Here is a 19,166-nt window from a genome sequence, read left to right on the forward strand (position 1 = left end):
AAGAGGAAAAAACATCACAGAATCTTTCTTAACTGAGCTAATGTGCTTAAGTCGTAACAGTTCTAACAACAACATCTGTTTTGTGAATAATCATCGAGTCAGAATCCAGTGAATTTACACGTGTTGAATTTATTCATAAGTTAGCAGAATGTAGTGACAGGCACTCTAAGAAACAAGCTGTACCACAGGCACAAATCAAACACGCCACCTTGGCATATAGAACATAAGGCATTAGGTTAGAGTTGAGATTTGGACACATTGTAAGCTTCCCGCTGTGCTTCAAATCAGAACACAGGCAAAACACAAAAAAAAAGAAAGAAAAAAGAGCAAAGGTAAACTTTTCCCTCAGGCTGAATTAAATAAAACAGGCCGAGTCAAATCAAACCTGACACAGCACAATCAAACAGTACATGGAGCACAAGGATTCCTTTTTTTCTTTCAGAGAAATGAATATAAAATATTTTCTGTAAGAATATAAATCCAATAAATATGTTTTTAATACTGCATCGATACAAAAATATAATAATCAAAGACCACTAAAATCCACCACTCACCCAAACTGACGGACCAGACACATGAGTGCATAGATAATCAATCACACTGAAAGAAGGAGCATCCGCAAAACATGAAAACTGAAATGCTTCTCATCATGATGACAAATGAGCAACGTGGACAGTGCAGCGTGAGATCCTCACCAATACATTAACACAAAATACTTTCATTGTAGATGTAAGAAATACATGTAACTGCTGCAGTCCGAGGTTAATGTCAGCATAATCCAAACAGGATGTAAACTTCTTTTTACTTCAGCAGTGAAGACGAGCAGGTTTCTTGAAAAGCAGCTTTCCTCCGAATGTTACTTGAAGAGTTTAGTGTACTTTAAATTCTCCTTTAATGGTTTGTCCAAGCTCATACGAGCAATAATGAACGCTTAATTGTTCTTTTCATTTCAATCAGTATTGCTTCAGTCAGAATTGATAAACTTGATTTTAAAAAATGATTCAAAAAAGGTGAATAATAACAGGATTTAGATGCTTCAAGATGCTAAGTGAATAATTGACCATTTACCATTTATGTTTTTGTCTGACAAAAATCCAAATGAGCGTCACTGTCGTGACTGTTATGTTTGAAACACACAGACTCACAGGGTGAAAACATTACCAACTACAGATACTATTGCAGCTGGTAAATACTTCAGTCAGTTTTCCCACAAAAAATAACTGGAGGGATACACGAGTCTCCCCTTATACTGAGAATATCCTATTTAGAATTAATTTCAATCACAGTCAAGTTTTTTAGTTCTCACGGAGCCCTGTCATCATTTTAAGACATAAGTGTTTTTCTGAAACATCACACAGAATGCTACAACATAATCATTTGGCCCCGAACTTCTTTCCACCCATGACTTTTAAACAATTGTGATCCTATAAATAAGTCCACCATTCCAATAGTCAAAAACAAATGATTTGTATGGCGGAAGAGAGAAAAAAATGGTAATATAAGATATAAAGATGAGAATGCAAAACATCAGATGCTCTCCTGTTCTGTTCTGCATTACTGCTGTGTACCCTCCGTGGGTAAGTAGGGGGAGTTGCTCAGTATTGTCAGTGGAGGCATTGCAGTCGGGGCTTAGTGCTCCTGTAAAGCTCTCTGACAGTGGTAGATCAGGCAGTCGGGCAGGTCAGGGACTGGAGAGCGCAGCCACACTGCCAGTGTCCCCGCATGAACACGACAGTGCATCAGACATGGCTGATCCTGGTGGAGCCGGCAAGCTACAATCCCTTCCACACCTGTAGGGAAAAATAGAGGTTACTCACTAATAGTACGACACATGAGCAGTGTAGGGTGTCAATCAATTGTTCAAATATTGAAACACCACTGCACTTTCACCTTTGTCTGTATGTCTGTTTTTAAAATGCATACAGTCTATCATGCTGTGAGATGCCTTCCAAACAAAACTAATGACTTAACACACTTAACACTCTGTGGGCCTTGAGTTGAGACTGTGACTGTGTACAATTACACATTTGTAAAGATGTTAAAAGACTAACCAGGGGCTGCACATCTGATTTAGTTTGATGCTCTATATTCCACACATAAGATGCATTGCTTCTCCAATATGCATAAACAATAAACAAAGCAATAAACAATGAGTGTAATATCCTCTGTTAAATAAACTTGCATGCATAATTCACATGCATTTTAGATTAAGTGAAGTGCACTTGGTAATAACATAATGAAAAAAGACAATTAAATTATTATGTAAGCTAGTGTGTGATGCAGGCGTTTCTACCTGGAAGTTATTGTAAACAAACATCGTTATAGGTTCTATTGTATATATATATATATGTGTGTGTGCGTGCGTGCGTGCGTGTATGTGCAAGTATATGACATGACACATATGAGTGTAATTATTTTTACTATAGCTACTACTATTATTAATTTAACCATATATCTCTTATATTTGTATAATTTTCTCATGGGACAGGAGCATTTCCCTTCTTTGACATTTTAGTCCAGCAATAAAATGTGTGTTCACCTATGATTTCCACGACATGAAGCTGAAGTTTCTTCTTCAGCACATTCAGAGTGGCTGTGAGAGATTCCTGCCCGTCACTTATCAGCGACAGGTTCTGCTTTGTATCGTTCGTGAAGTCCAGCCACATTTTCCCATACTCCTCCGTGGACACAGTCAGTGGTCTAAAAGAAACGTGTGAAATTACAGTCAGCAATGTATCATCCCTGCACAGATATACCTGGGGAAAAGGAAGAAGATATTTCACCTGATAAAGCTGGTTAGAGGTAGTTTGTGCGAGAACTGCACCGACTGATGCGTCCCAACAGGCAACTGGTACGAAACCATCCCAACCACCTCAACGTGGACTGAAGGCCTCTTCACTGTCAGAGAATACTGACACACTGCAACACCGAGGCTTCTCAACTCCTGCACTGCACTGTCACACACACAGGACACCTGAAACAAACATTACAAGAAAACACCTTTTAATATGAATGATATGTGAGTAAAAGATGTCATGAATAAGTTTCTGCTCAATAATTGCTGTACCTCAAGTTCATCAGAATCAACTTCAAGTAGTATATGTTGAATGTCAGAGGAAGAGGAGTTGTAAATGAAAATAACCAGTGCTAAATACTCCTCTTTCTGCACATGACAGACTGAGAGATCCAGGCTTTGGTCAGAGCACAGAGGAGTGATTTCAGAGTGGGACAGTCCAGAAAGCTCTGCAGGAAGATGAGAACTTAGACACAAGTCTTTAGGCCTGTCCGGGTCTTTGTGTGGGGTTGAATCAGCAGGTACAGCAACACCATTATCCCTAACGAGGGTGGGACTACTTCCCTTTACGTCACTCTCTGTTAACTGTACATCAAAGGAGCCGTTTGCAGTAGTGAGGCTCTGAGAAAGCTGGGACGTCAGTGAGGGTGAAGGAACAGCCAGCTCTGAGGTGTCAAGGAGGTTGTCACACAGCAAGTTATCCACTGTGCTGGTGGAAGAGACGAGGGAGTTGGAAATTCGCTCGCTGGCATCCAAGGACGAGCTCGGACTTTTGGCTTTTCTCCTGAATCTCTGGGGTGTCGGCTCTGACTTTCCCATCTGTTTAAAGGAAAAGATGCACAAATGCATTTGTCATAAGGCACAATGAATTACTGTTAGAAGGCGGAACAATAACCATTGCAAAGGGCTGCAATATGACCATCATTCATCAATTATTTGCATTACTGTTATTGTTTAAGTTACTTTCAAACCAAGATGACAAACATTTAGTGTGTCCAGCATCTAAATTGTGAGGATTCGCTGCTTTCATATAACATGTCTGCAGCTGCTTCGCAGCGGATGACTTCAGCTGCCAGAAGAAGGATCTAAACATTATAACATCAGAAAAATGTGTCACACCCTGCTTCTCTACTTCATGTCGTGCAGCTGTACCTCAAACAGAAAAGCTCACCAGTGACACAGAGCTGTGGGAACTCAGGCCGACGAACAGCGAAGAGGCCAGCTGCTGTTTCTCTTGTTCAGGCTCAGGGGTCGGTATCGGAATGGGAGTCTGGCTGTGTGAGTTGTCAGCTTCTCCCGTCTGGCTGGGTGACCGCAGTGGACTGGGAACCTCAACCTGAGCTGCTGCCTCCTCCAGAGGTTCCCTCTGCGCCAGGTAGCCCTCCTTTCCCCACACCCTCTTCACACCATCCAGCTTCAGAGTTGTAGATCTGAGGAAAAAATGAAAAGAGTTCTAAACCAGACATACACATACACAAACACATTGTAACACAAACAACAAGTGTTTTAATTCAGACAGAATGCACTATGTGTCTACGTACCCTCCTTTAAGTGAGAGGTCAGTGCTATCGCCTGACAGCCCAGAGCTGATGGACAACAGTGTAGGAGACTGTCTGTCTGCGATGCTGCAGGAGGACATGCTGATGGGCAGGGACAGGCCGTATGGCTCCAGGCTCAACGCTGCAGCACACATCACAGTCAAGAACAAAACAAAACATGGCAGAGATGACAAACTTGCCATCGCTTGAAATCCTTTATGGATTTTACCTTTTGCCTGAGCTAGTTCCTCCTGCCTTTGATGAGGAGGCTTGTATGGAGCAGCGCCAGCAGCCAACGCCTCTGACACAAATCCATCCAGAAATGACAGAGAGGAATCCACCTGGAAACCAACAACAACTGCAAGTTTGAACTTCTCCTTTAATAGAGATGAGAAGATCATTTGGCAAAAGTTCAACCGGACTTGCAAACTTTAGATGTTAAATGTGAGCGCTTGCAGATACATCTCTGGTATGCTCACAATTATCTTTTTACGCTGTAACCTCGAGATCACATGTTAATTATTTCTCTATCTCAAAGTGACAAAGCTTGTTTTTTTGTGATAAAGGGTTAATACATCCTGTTATCTCGAGTTAACGAAAGGCAGATTTCATGGCAAAACAACCAAAATCAATGTCTCCTTTTCTAAAGATAAAAGACAAAGCTTGTTCTGTCAAAATAAAGAAAGATAGAAACAAAGATAATACATTTGTGACCTTGAGATAATGGCATTAAAACAGCAACTGCAAGCGCAGCCATTCACAGCTTTAGCACCTTTATTTGTTCAGGGTATTATTCTCTCTGACTGAAACTATGTTTGTTACTGAAGCTCTGTAGTAAACCCAACCCAACAGACTAATCGAGACATGTTAAAACAGTTACTTTGATTGCCAACAAATGTATGATCTCCATTATTTTGATGATTACTGTTTTTGATCTAACCAACTGTATGTCAAGGAGGACAAGTATACGCAGGTTGTTTCCAAACATCATACAATGTGTACTCACCCTGCCAGAGAGGAGAAACCACAACGTGAATCATCTGCTTTGGTTCCAAGAGCTAAATCTGTTTAAATCTGTTTACATTTCATTGGTTTTGGCACCTTACACCAAATTCTGACAGCAAAGTCAAATTAAAAGTTCCCATGTTTTCAATGCAACACTGCAACATTACAATGACTTAATACCGTTCACCTTAACATTGTTACTGTAACTCTGCAGCCCTGAATGTTTGTATGTTACCTCCAGGGCTTCCAGGCCTGCGTCTCGAGGTAGAACCTTGCTTCGTAGCTCAGGATTTTGGCTGAGGTACTGCAGCTCATGAGCCCTCTGTCTCAGCACTGTGTCCAGGGAGCTGCTGTATGTTTCAGAAACCTCCTGAGCCACAGACACACCTGCCTCACCATCACACAGCTTGGTCATCGCCATGAGGATCCAGCTCTTTGTTTCACTGCTGGTGTTCTTGGTGTCCAACAGTTTGGCCAGCAGCCTCAGGACTGCGGCTGGTTGAAGTTCCTCCTTCAAATAGGAGTATTCACCGAGGACCTGTACATGGCAGCAACGGGTCAAAACGTCAGTTCATTAACACAGAGAATGTCCCTGCTAAGTATGAAGGAAGATACAGTTCAAAGGTCAGGTAGAGGAGCACAGAGATTAAATATCTTTATCCATAAAAGATTTACAAAATATAACTTCATGTTAGCACCTCGTTATTATGAACTTTGCGTGTTCAATTAACTCCTCTGTCTCCATCTTGGATATTTAGGCCATCATATATCTCTCTAAGCTTCTAGAGGTCATCCTATCTCTGATGTTCCATCAGGAGATGCACCAGCATGACTGCTTTTGTTGTCTGAATTACAAAATATGATTTAAATAACCTACCTGAAGAAATCAGGCCAACTTAGTCTTATGATCTTATAAACTGATATTGTTTCTTTGCAGTTCTTACTTTATTTTCCACTAAGTATTCTTACTAATGTAAAAACAATTTTTATCCACTAATTTTCTTAAAGATTATTTCCTTAGCCTCTACAGTTTATACTGATAAGACAGTTTAGAGTTTGACAGGAGATGGGGAAGGGAGACAAGAAACTAAATGCAGCTACAGGCCACTGCTGAGGACGCTCTACCAAATGTGGTTAAAGGGCGCCCCCTTCCCAATGTCCATTGCAAATGCATTTGTATTTTCATCACATACTTACTGTTGTTTTTAATGCCTGCTAATTGTAATTATGGAAGAATTATACAAACAGCACATATAAACAGCACTCACCCAGCTGATGACTTGGAGGAAGCGCTGTGGCAGTTTATCTGGCTCTCCTTGCAGCAGAGAAACATATGAATCCACAGCAAACAGCCTCAACTTCTTGTCTTCCTCCACGCTGTCAAATCCTGAGCCATTAATGAGAAATTAGCCAATCAATCAAAACCGATGTCGAATTACTGAATTCCAATTTTACGACGCGGCAACACTAGAGAATAATTTTGATTGTGTGGTTAGCTCACCTTCAGACAGCAGTTTAAGGAAACTGTTTGGGATGTCAGGCTGCATCATGTCTCCACCCACTGAAAACACCGTGTTCATGGTCTCAATGAACCACTCATTGTCTGGGGCATATGTATGAACGTTTATAGGAAAAAAATAAAACAGTGTTTGGATTTCTGTTTTTCAATTCAGAAATAATTTAAAGGTCCAGTATGTGGATTTAAGGGGGTCATCCCGTAGAAACTGGATATAATATCCTACACACTGGTCCTTTAAGTGACATGTTTAGTTCAACTTCACCAGTAGCCTCAACGTGGAGAATCTGAGAGGTTCAGCTGCAGCTCAACAGGCTTAAACACAGTTACAGATGATAAAAGATTTATCACTTAGGCCTTGACCCACCAGTACAAGTCATGAGACTTACACTGGTGACTTATGACTTAAGAGTCATAAATGTCTTAATGTTCCACTGATAAAAAATAGTGTCCCAGAACAGGCTTGCTCACGGTTTTTGCTGACTCTGTCCTTAATCAAATATGTTTTCACTGGAGGAAAAAACTCTTATCAAACAAAATGTATCTTGGTTTTTGAGGGTTTGATAAAGGCCAATCTGGTCTGTGTTTAAGTTCAGTGAAAAGCTGCAGCAAAGTGGGACAGTAGGTTTCAAGAATTGTACTAAGTTGCCAAAATTTTAAAGTTATACTACACACTATAATCAATCAAATTCATTGTCAGAAGATCTGTGTTGAAAGACATTCAGAATGATATATGAGATGAGGTTAAGTGTGATGTGCTTCTCAGAACAGTGAAGCAACTGAAGCATTCAGTTTGTGACTTACATTTCCTCGGTACACATTTAACACTGAGTGCTTTCTCCTGCTTGTAGTATGATCAACACACTCAGAAGGATATTTTTCTGCCAGTTCTGCCACTTTCCCCACCAGGTCAATGGTTGTGTAGTCGTCTTCACTGATGCGCAGAAAATCCAGCATCTTCTCGACAATGACTGTGACATTCTGGGCGTTAGTGATGCGAAAGAGCAACTCCAGTGTCTACGAGAAAACAGAACATAAAACATCCATAATGCTGAAAAAACATATTTCAGAATCCAGCTTACACCAGAGTCGGCCTCACCTCACGCTTGATGATGAGGTCTGGATGATCGAGACATTCTATGATAGTCATCTGATGCTGCAGGGCCAGTTTAGGATCCTGCTGGACCACGTAGGTGAGGGCTTTCAAGCCTACAGTGACACCATATTAACAAATGTATCACATTTCAGTGAATATCTGAAATCTTGATGCTCAGTGGAAACAAATTTTTGGATCAAAGGTTTCTTTGGATCTTACCAAGATATTTGAGATTAATCTTTGGCGAGAGAACAAAGTTGCCGATGCATTTTGCAGCTTTTTCCAAAAGATCAGACTTGGGATGAATTGTGTAAATACATTTTACACATTCGTATAATATTGCTGGATTAAAAACAGAGGGAGTTCAATTACTCAAGTGCATAAATGATTTCAAACAGGAACATTTAAAAAAAACTGTACTTTAAATTTGACGAACCATAGGTGATGTTATGATTCATCTCTGCTCTTCGTAAAGACTCGTCGAGGACTTCATACATGATCTCACTTGTACTGTCAAACAAAGTACAGTCTCACAACTTGTACAGAACAATACCATATGACACTAGCAGACAAAATAAGCATTAGCTACCTCTGGTCATTTTTCCCAAGTAAAGACAGAATTCGGAGGAGCTGAATCTGCAGCCATGGAGCTGGGACACTGTGATAGTTAAAATCCATGGGCAGTTTTCCTCCCACCACTTGCTTCAGTATGGCGACAAAACTTGCCGCCAGGTCCTTATAACCCTCTGGCTTCTCCTGTAAGAAATGGAAAATATGTGATGGGACTGGATTACACCATAGTAAGTCCAACAAAGATGATGGGCTGTATGATGTTTTGTCAATAAACACAGTCACTGTCGTAACCTGATAAATAATTACCTGGATCATCTGTGCGTAGATGTGTAGTGAAGCGGTCATGACACCAGGATCTTTGTCACACAGAGCTTTGCGGAACTTGTTGTGGATGTGTTGAACCTGATTTGGTGCTATTAAGTAGAATTTATACAGTGCCAGGACTGCTTTTCGTCGGATGATTTCTCTACAAATGAGCAAGAAAACACATTTGAAAATCCTAACATTCAAGCAGATTTTCCATTCTCTTGTAAAAAAAAAAAATACATCCTTGAATGGACATAATCAGACTACAAAGATGAAGAGCATTTCCTACTTTGGGTGATTAAGTTTCTCTTCAACCAGAGGAAGGATTGCAGGAATCATGTCTTTGGGGAACATTTGGCTTACGACAGTTAAAGCCATGCACACTTCGATGAGGTTCGTGCTCTGAAGATCCTGTGAAAAAACATAAAATACATCAACATCCCTTTTTCAGGCACCAGATGACAAATGATGTAGAAAATGAACACCCACCTTTAATACGGTGTTCACGAGGAGAAGAAGCAGTTCATGACTTTCGTTCAGAAACAAAGACACAGCAAGATAACCTGCAAATCAGGAGTGCAGGAAAATGAAGTGAAGCCGTTTCATTGTCCAATAAAGTTGTTGTGAGGAAATGAAGAAAGTTTCACAAAAACATCACAAATTTAAAAAACATTTGAGAACCATTTGGTGAGGATGCTGAGGACCGAGTAAGCTCTTCTAACTCATAACAAAAGAACATACCAACTCTTTTCTCCAGAGCGGTGCCTTGTTGAGCCAGTTTGATGGCATGAATGTAGCTGAATGAAGCCTCATAACCGAGCATCTCACAGTAGATCGCTCTCACCATCAGCTCCTTCATCTGCCTCTGAAGAAAGTAAACAAAAAAAATCATGTATGGCATCTCTGGATCTATTTAAATGATCAGATTTCTTATGCAATCAGCAGAATCTTACCATGGAGGTGTTGGGGGAGGACACCTGTTCTTTGATAGATGCTAGTTCCTGTTGAATAAGTTTTTCCTCCTCCTAAAAAAGGGAAACACATTCAGGGAAGATCAAAAACTGAGACAGCTAAAATTGCCACTGCCATGCTCTGTTTGCTGTCACTGGTGATGTTATGTTGAAAGAGAATACATACAAACTACAATTCAGGATCTAAAAGAAAAGTCCCTCCAGGTACTGCTTTCACCAATTATTTCAAGAAGAAGAGAGTGTGTATTAGTCATAATACCAGAGCAGGTGAAGCAAATTTAAACCCTCGTAGATTCAAGACATTAAATGTGTGAGAATTCCTTTCTTTACAAAGTGATGATGATGCTATTTTAAAAAGAAGTTCATGACCTGTAGTTAATGGACACATGAGCGTAAGAAAGGATGATTTAATATATTCTTCTTCTCCTGTTTTTTATTCATTGGTGGATTGCAGACCAAAATTTCAACAACCTGTATTGGGAGTTTGTAAATCTTGTGCTTGTTAAGTCAGTGACAGCTATTTTGCTTCATATTTCTTGGCCGATAAAAATACATTTTCTTTTTGCCCAGAGAGTGTCTGTAGATGCAGAATAGATTTGTTTTCAGTCTGATTTTGAAAATTTCAACAATATTTCCCAGTATTGGGCTACTAATTTATTGTCAGTTTATTTTGTGAACTTATAAAAAAAAAAACTTTTGTTCAATCCCTTCTGTTTTCATTCTTTAACCGGTCATGGTAAATCAAAATATTATTGATAAATGTGTCATACCATATAATGTGATATTTCTGAGATGGTAATCATACCATGAAAACCTCATACAGATGCAAACCAACTGTCTTCCATTGCCTAAAGTATACTATGCCAGTGTACAATGAAAATCAAATTTTAGAGATTTGATTTAGATGCATCCCAGTGAACATTAGCTTTAACTGATGCCATCTAACACAACCCTAGGTCCAGCTGAGTGAAACTTTTGAAAAAGTGTCACCACAACCTCCTGGAGGAACAATTTTGGCCCGGACACTTGGTAGGTCCAGCTATGTGAAAGATTGATTGAGATTTCTCCACATTGCTGCAGTGAAATGTAAGTTAACTAAATGCGTACATGTGATAGTAAGGCATCAGGAAGAAGATGCAAAGACAAGTGAGAAACTAACCTATTAAGGAACTGATTTGATATAAGGTGAAAAGTCAGGATACTATAAATAGAGTTTATTCATTTTAGAGGTGATTTTGAGGTGAGATTTCTCCACATTGCTGCAGTGAAATGTAACCAAATGTACCACTAGACTCCAAACGGACCAAAATATGCTCCTAAACAGCTCCTGGAGTAACAATTTTGGCTCTGACCCATCCCATTCACTTTACAGGCCTGCCTCTGACCCAACCTTAGGTCCAGCTAATCGAAGCTTTCATACAAGTGCCACTACAAATAGTACCAGTGAACTCCAAACTCCAAACATGCTCTAAAACACCTCCTGGGGGAACAATTTTGGCCCTGACAATTCACGTTGCAGGCCTGCCTCTAACGGTAACCCATTTCTGATGCATTCACGTGGCTGTGGTATATTACGACATCAAGGACATTAGAATTGGCTTAAGAGCACCAGAAACAATTTTTAACATGTAAATCTCAAATGTCTGAGGTTATCACAAGCACATGAACGCACCAACATGGACAAGTTTTCAAAATGGTCACATCTCTGATTTCGCTTATATTACCACATTATAATAACAGTAAAAACGAGACAGTGTCTGCAAATCAGTCTTGAACTCATCACAGTATTGTGTGGAGTGCTGAGTATATACCAAGTGGGTTAAAACATACTATAAACATACCTTCTTCTGAGTTAGCATGGGCAGCTTAGCAAGCTAACGTTGGCGTTATCATCATCAACTGACTCTTATGTCACCTGAGTTTTTAAAGACAGACTTACATGTTTGGACGTCAGCTCAGTGATACCTCTGATGAGGTTTCCTAGTTTTGAGGTGGAGGACAGTTTTGCAGATCCAGGTTGAGAGTCTAAAGACAGGAGGCTCGGCAGAGCTGTCAGGGTCTTCTCCACAACATCGCTCATTTTGGCAGCGAGAAGCGCGGCTTGGCAGCTGAATGTTTTCTTTCAAAAGCCACTTATTAACTCATCTATCCATCCCAGTTAGAGTTTATTACACAAAGTCAATGAAAGTCATCTGTTAAACACTTAAATAGATCAAAAGAGGTAAAATGCTAGCCTGCCAGTCGGCCATTGTTTTGATTCAGCAGACTGACCAAGGCTCGTTGATGATGTCACTTCCGCCTGCGTTTGAATAACTTTATTAGAAACCTTAATCAAAAACAGAAGCTGACAGGTCTCAGCAGCTCTGTATACTGACGGGGAAATAACAGTAACTCAATCCGAAAAGGTAAAAAACAACAATTAAAAGGTTATGGTAATCAAAACTCAGTTTATTTTTTATGTTTGTAATGCTTTGATAAACAGTCCGTTTTATAACTGTACACTAAACTACAATAAAATAATTACAGTAAATATGAAATTACAGCCATTGGACAACTGCATGAACAGGAGTACATTCTGACACTTTAAACATGTTTTTTTTATATATTTGTATTTATATATCTAGTGGGGGACCACGGGTTCAGGGTGTCTGCAGTGACTGAATGTGTACATGGTGGCTTCCAGAGCTGGAAACAACAAAAAAAATTAGAGGTAAACATGTTTCAAAATCATAAAGATGGAAGGTCAACATCATGTTTTTTTAGGTTGACCTATAAATGTGCTTCTTTAAGTTAGAATACTTTGGCAGGTGAGTTGCTGTTAGGGATAGAGGAGGCTTGTCTGGTGCACAGGGTGTGAAATTAAAAGTACACAAATTTTGATTATATTTTATGCCAATGCTCCATCACATCTAATATTATTTTCATTCAGAAGTTGAAACTCTAATATAAACCTTACTACTTCTCCTGCAGATGTATTTTTTTCCCTTATATCCTGTTTTCTTCTACAGACGGCAGTCTTCCATAATTTTTTTTGTGCAAAAAACAAATAAATAAACAAGTAATGTCCTTTATGTGGGCACATACAATACATCACTTTGTGTCACTTCTATCCTAGACCGACGCTAGTCACTACCAATGTTATTTTCTGCAATATACATTTTACCATAAGTACTTCTGTGCAATTTTCTCTCAATCATACTGTAATACAAGCGTGCCGTTTGGTTTAATTATTCTCTGAAATATGTAAATCTACCCTGGCCATGAGACTTGAGTATATACAATGCTATTGATATGCTCTATGTACAACCAAAACTGAGTCTCTATCTCTGTGATTGTACTTTAGCAAACAGAAACATCGGTGTGTCTTCAGTAAGTCTGTCTACCATTTCATCCTCTGTGTCCTCATCCTTAAGCCCAGATCTGAAAGGAAAAAAAAAAACAAAGAAAAACAACATACATTACAAGATGTCACCAGAAATGTCACTCGAGGCTGCAAAGTTGTCAGATTAGACAAAAAATAACAGTCATCACATACCCGAAGAGTGTGGTCCCAGGAACCTGTGCTGAAGGCCGTTCCATCAGGGGAAACGCGCAGCGTACTGACACGGTTCTCATGTCCAAAAAGAATAGAGACCCGTGTTCCTTTGAGAACATCCCAAACATTTATGGTGTAGTCGTTGTAGCCGCCAAACAGCAGTCGTCCTGAAAGTTTACAAAAATCATAAATGTTTTAACAATATGTTCTAAAACACTATAATAAAGGTCATTAAGTGTTTAAAGTGTTTATTTATTACCACTGAGAGAGAAATCAACACTGGAGACCCCAAATATGATGCTCTCTTTGGAATAAATGGCCACTTCTCTGTCTGCCCTCAAGTCATACAGGCGGCACTGTAACAAAGGTCATTGTTTGAATCTTGAAGAGAATTTTGAACAGGTTTTCAAATTCATTTTGAATGTCAAAAATATCTAACTACTTACTGTAGCATCATCTGAGCCAGATGCAAATGCATCTCCACTGGGGTAGTATCTATTAAAAAAGAAACAGACAGCCACTGTTAGGAATGAATTATTTGCTAACCAGTCCTGAAATTTTGTGTAAGATTATCATGAAACATCTCTCCAAGTCTACGGAAGCTGTTGTTGAACCATTTGGAGTAAAGGTTTTTTGTTTTTTGGCTCTTTAGATTACAGTCTGATTTGTTTCTCTGTAACTGCTTATGACATTAATGTAGAGGAGTCTGAAAAAAAAGAACATTTAACACTTATATATGTTATGTAAGGGATAATGCCCAACGAGGTGTCCATAAACAGGAGTTAATGGACGACGCGGAGGCCTAAGAACCGTCCGACACACAGCGTTACTGTGGCCGCAGCCTGAAGCAGAGATATAATATAATATACATTAAATAACATATATATTATAAATATATATAAGAAGTCTTAAGTGTTCATTTTTCAGTCATTGGGAAAATTGGGACTTGAAACATGTAAGACTCCATGATGTGGACCTATTGTGTTTTCCAGCTGCAGGGGCAGTTACAGATCATCTGCAGGCTTATTTTTTCATTAAAATTCAGGAAAAACATTTTGTGAAGTCAAAAAGCAGAAGCATTAAAGTCATTATAACTCTATATTTCCTTATTTACACTAACTGTGTGCATATTAAATAGATAAAAATAAGTCCTTATGTGGGAGAACAGTCTATTCAAAGACCAAAATGTGTAAAACTATACTACAGTTTAGGCATTAGAAAAACCCTGTGCAGAATTTTAATTTCATTGGCTAAATGTCGCTTCAATCATCCTGCAGCTGGCGTGTGAGTGGCTCATGAGAAAGAGATGGAAACAAAGAGTGGCTATCCTGTCAGTGGGCAATAAAATATTTAAACATATCTAACTTTAACGATCTCCCAATGTTAATTTACATACAGACATGAGGCTGAGAATTCATAAACTTAAAGCAAAATAACACAGATCTTCTCCTCGATTGTCTGATTTTTCTATTAACAAAAACAAAGGAATTTTAAGGAATAATGTGAAAAACATGAGAAAACAAACTATTTCTTCCACATGGAAGATTTCAAATGTCAGATTTTTCCCACTTAATTATGAATACAGCAATATTATCTCTACATATCTGATCAACAAAGTTGGCGGCGAAATTTGACTCAGTCACTTACCGTACACTATTAATGTCTGATTCGTGAGTTTCAAAGGACTGAATACACTGTCCGGAACGCATGTCCCACACATTGGCCTTCTTATCACAGCCCTGCAATAATAAAGAGTGATGGAAAATAAATAATAATTCTGTGAAGTTTAATAATCATAAGCTGTGGTCATAACAAATGAGGAGGACGAGGAGGAGGAGGAGGAGGAGGAGGAGGAGGAGGTGTCCTCACCCCTGAAACAAAGGTGTTTCCAGTCTCGGAGGGGGCCAGGTCCAGACAGAGCACGTCCGCCGCGTGTCCATGGAAACTCTGCAACAGCTGCCCACTCTCCACATCCCATAATGCACACGTCCCATCCCCGCTTGACGTCAGGATCTTTAACACAAGCAGACAACGAGGAGGAAGATTAACGGCTGTTCTGAAGTTTAGTAAAAATGGGTGCACACGCGGCTATAAATGGATTGTCTTTGAAATGTCATGTGACCAAGATGTCAAACCACGAGCTGCTATGAATTATTAACAAAGCTCTCTTCTCTGGAATGTGCAGAGCAGTGATTTCTGATTAATAATGAGAGAGAAGCAGTGATGAACAGAAAAGCAGTAGGAAAGTGTGAAACACACAGCTACTATCTCTGTAAACATTTCACTTAGTTGCCTTAGGTGTTTGCATGGATGTTTTATGGGTGTGTTGGATATTCACACCTGCATATCCGAGTTGGTGAAGCTGCAGGCCGACAGGTAGTTTGTGTGCATGGCCACTGACTTCTTCTTGGCAGCCAAGTTCTCATTCTTGTCCAGAGACAGTGGATACACAGAGCATTTGTTGTCCAGGCCCCTGTGACAGAGAACAACCCCAGTTTACCAACAAAAAAAAAAGTGAGTGAGTGAAAACCTTACAGATAAAACACTATAGTTGGCTCATCATCACTGGTAGGAAGAGACTCACCCACAAGCCACAGCACAGCCGGAGGGAGCGTAGGCGCAGGCCATCACCCAGGTGCACGGCATTGTCACAGCATGCTCCTAATAAACATCAAAAGACAAAGCTGCATGAGCTGCATCGGAACAGCGAGATGAATCAAATTCATTAGGCATAATTAGAGCAGGACGGAAGGCTTCAAGCTGTTAGACATCAGTGGTGTTACAGTTTGTCCAAAATCAAAGACATTAAAAAGCCAAAAATAAAAAGTGTGCAGTGTTCGGAAGCTCAAACAAAATGTGATGAAGGTGCTTTTTGGTAGAGAACACAGGCATAGAAAAGAAGAAAAATCGAGTTGCAGAAACAGCCTTCTTCAAAGGCTATGAACTGCTACTCAGCTAATTTCTATCATGCACCGTCACTGTTTTTAAAAACTTTAGCAATAAATATCCATTTGAATAAAGGCTTTATAGCCTTTTGGCCATAAGAGTGCCTGGATTTTTTGTTTTTTGAACCTTAAAAGCCATCCAAGCTTTACATTTTTAGACATCATTTAGTCGATCTTCAAATCTTTAATCAAATCTCTATAAAGGGCCGAACATCCTTTGTGTCATAGTGCACTGTGCTGTAGATATCCTGTTAATGTGGAAATCCTCTATGCTTCCTCCGACCTATTATGCTCACAGATTAAATTTTCAACATGATATTGGGGAAAGTGAAAATCAGAATAATGTTTTTTCTGTCAAAGGGCAACTCCTGGTAACATTCACAATATTTTACAAGCACTCTGTGCCGGTTTATGTAAGCTAATGATTTTAATAAACCATTCTGGGATCTATATACACACACACACATCATTTTTACGTTGTTAATGGATATTTTGAGGGAGTTGATCCTGATCTAAATGGCGGGTCTAAAGATTAGAGGGTGCCTTTTGCTTTGGCAAATTTATTTTGGGATATTTTTCTATATGATTAAAACTGACTTGAATTTACTTGCCACTGACAATATGTGTAAAGTCTTTAAAATTACCTGTTGCACTAAAATTAATGTCCTCTCTTTTTGTCACAATCACATATTTTTTTTGTTACTCGAATCTTTGTTAAATTCATGATTTGGACTTAGAGTTATGGCTACAAGCTAACCCGAGAGCTGCATACGATTTCATGAGACTGATCATTTACCCCTAATCAGGATCTTTTGTGTTTTTGTGCCCAAACCAAACTAGATCTGCAAACCTTCCAAGAGTTTCAAAAATGTAACTATAAAAATATGACAAAATAATTGTGTGCAATAAATTTTTTTGTCACTCAGAATTTTGCAAGGCTCAATAGCCAAAAAGGTAAAAAAAAAAAAAAAAAAAAAAAAAAAGGTTGCTAATCACTGATTTGGAATGTATTTTTAATCAAATCTGTTAAAATAGTGGACACATTGGTTTGTACAGCCCAGACGCCAGGAAAACATTCTGCCAGTCATTGTTTCTGCAATATTGTATGTGTCCGTACCTGACTAACACAGCTAAAAAATGTGCCAGATCACATTCACACTACATGTCTCATAACCAGAGTTTTGTATCACAAGGTGGACAGGTGAGAAGCCAATGACCACAGTTCAAGACTGCGTTTTAACATTTGTAAGTGTGAAACCTGCCACTGAATATTTTTGACGAGGGACCAGGCATTTAAACATTTGGAAACATGGCACATCTGGATGATTTCCAGTCGTGTTTATGATTTTAAAAAACAAGATATTTGTACGGCAAGTAGGGTTTGTGTAGACAAAATCAGGTATTTTAAGCCAAAACATTATCTTTTCCAAACACGAACCGAGTAGATTTTGTGCCTAAACCTAAAGATTAGCAGAGCATTGTCTAAAGATGAAAGTGAAAATTGAACCAAAGGAAACATAGTTGCAACATAAGGAAATATACATGTTATATATACACTGATACTGGTTGATTGGGTTGGGAATACAATCACATTTATTTGTTTGTATTGCACTCCTATGACTCCATGCATAAAAGCATGCAGTAACAATGGGTTGAATGGGAAAGGGAATGGGTCATTTCACTCTCTAATGAACAATCTGCTGAAAAAGAGAAGTTACCTTGTTGGTGGTGAAAGCATCCCATACAATCACTTTTCCATCCTGCAGCAAGAGATTAAAAATAAGCACTTCATAAAAAATGCATCAAGTAATAAACTGGCCCTGGTAGTGACGTATAAACTGGGAGTTAAAGCAGATTTAAAAAGCGAAAAAGAGTGTGTGACCTGTGAGGAGCTGACGATCCTCCTCTTGTCTTTACACCAGTCCATACACAGAACTTTGTTGCCGTGTCCCTTCAGAGTTCTCCGGGTCTTCATGACAAACTGACCCAGCCCCTCCACCTTCTCTGCCACCTGATGTACTGCACACACACACACACACACACACGGTATATAAATATATATACAATAATTAATCACATACTACACACAGGCCTCCACCCTTTGTTAATATATCCAGCAGCATTAAGGATTAAACTACAGCCGGCCTAAACTGAATTTGGGAATATATTGAATTAATCTTCTTCCATTAGGTCATATCCAATAAAATATCGCAAATATCCTGCTTCTCCCATTTTTTACTCCAAGTCTCCACAGTCACAACACTGCTGAGACATGATTGGACAAAACCACTACATGGTAGGAATTGGTGATGGAAGCACTGGGCTGTAAAATGGGGAGGCAAACAAACAGCCTGCTTGAAATCGCCTGTCAGATCCGAGGCTGCGTCGGGACAATCATCCGCGTCCGCACACTCACATCCCTGTAAAAACATCTCATCCGGACTCTCGCTCAAATATATCCGAGAAATACGGAGGATATTTAGCGCCGATCTGTCCAGTCACACTGTGCGAATGCAGAGGTGAATCGAGGCCTCTCCATTTTTCGGCAGCACTCACGCTCGACATCGTGCAGCTTCGCTCTTTCCTCCTCCAGCTTCGACTTCAGCGTCTCCGACTCCGTTTTGAGGTGGGCCAGAGTCTCGTTCAGCTGTACCTCCTGTGTCGCCATTTCAGGGATTAGAGGGGATCTCATATATTTCCTTTGTGCAGGCAGCGATCGGCAGCGAAAAGGCTTAAAGCAGAGCTAACAGCTGATGCTGCTGTCATGACGTCACGGGGAGAAGATGCTCCTCCAGTTTCCAGAGGAGGAGGAGGAGGAGGAGGGTCCCTCATCCTGGTGATGCTGCTGCTGCTGCTGCTCCACACGGGCTGCATCCACAGCAGCGAC

The 19,166-nt window shown here is 39.7% G+C and overlaps 2 protein-coding genes across 2 annotated transcripts; both read right to left on the reverse strand.

Annotated features, from left to right (window-relative positions):
* Positions 1-109: 109 nt before the first annotated feature.
* ap4e1 (adaptor related protein complex 4 subunit epsilon 1) lies at positions 110-12,086 on the reverse strand. Its single transcript, XM_030425508.1, has 21 exons — positions 11,739-12,086; positions 9,782-9,853; positions 9,570-9,693; positions 9,318-9,391; positions 9,118-9,239; positions 8,829-8,988; positions 8,539-8,705; positions 8,386-8,459; positions 8,169-8,291; positions 7,953-8,062; positions 7,731-7,870; positions 6,839-6,951; positions 6,606-6,724; positions 5,573-5,875; positions 4,562-4,673; positions 4,336-4,474; positions 3,966-4,224; positions 3,068-3,613; positions 2,784-2,974; positions 2,540-2,700; positions 110-1,790 (listed from the first exon to the last, which is right to left on the reverse strand). Exons 1-21 carry the CDS (start codon positions 11,877-11,879, stop codon positions 1,630-1,632), a joined length of 3,411 nt encoding a protein of 1,136 aa, XP_030281368.1. The 5' UTR covers positions 11,880-12,086; the 3' UTR covers positions 110-1,629.
* Positions 12,087-12,226: 140 nt separating this feature from the next.
* Positions 12,227-19,130, reverse strand: gnb5a (guanine nucleotide binding protein (G protein), beta 5a). Its single transcript, XM_030425557.1, has 11 exons — positions 18,836-19,130; positions 18,162-18,298; positions 17,998-18,039; positions 15,919-15,995; positions 15,675-15,807; positions 15,204-15,347; positions 14,982-15,073; positions 13,781-13,829; positions 13,594-13,690; positions 13,335-13,501; positions 12,227-13,219 (listed from the first exon to the last, which is right to left on the reverse strand). The coding sequence occupies exons 1-11, from the start codon at positions 18,969-18,971 to the stop codon at positions 13,208-13,210; spliced, it is 1,086 nt and encodes a 361-aa protein (XP_030281417.1). The 5' UTR covers positions 18,972-19,130; the 3' UTR covers positions 12,227-13,207.
* Positions 19,131-19,166: the final 36 nt, after the last annotated feature.

Source organism: Sparus aurata, chromosome 8, assembly GCF_900880675.1.
Source record: "Sparus aurata chromosome 8, fSpaAur1.1, whole genome shotgun sequence".
Taxonomy (NCBI): Eukaryota; Metazoa; Chordata; class Actinopteri; order Spariformes; family Sparidae; genus Sparus; species Sparus aurata.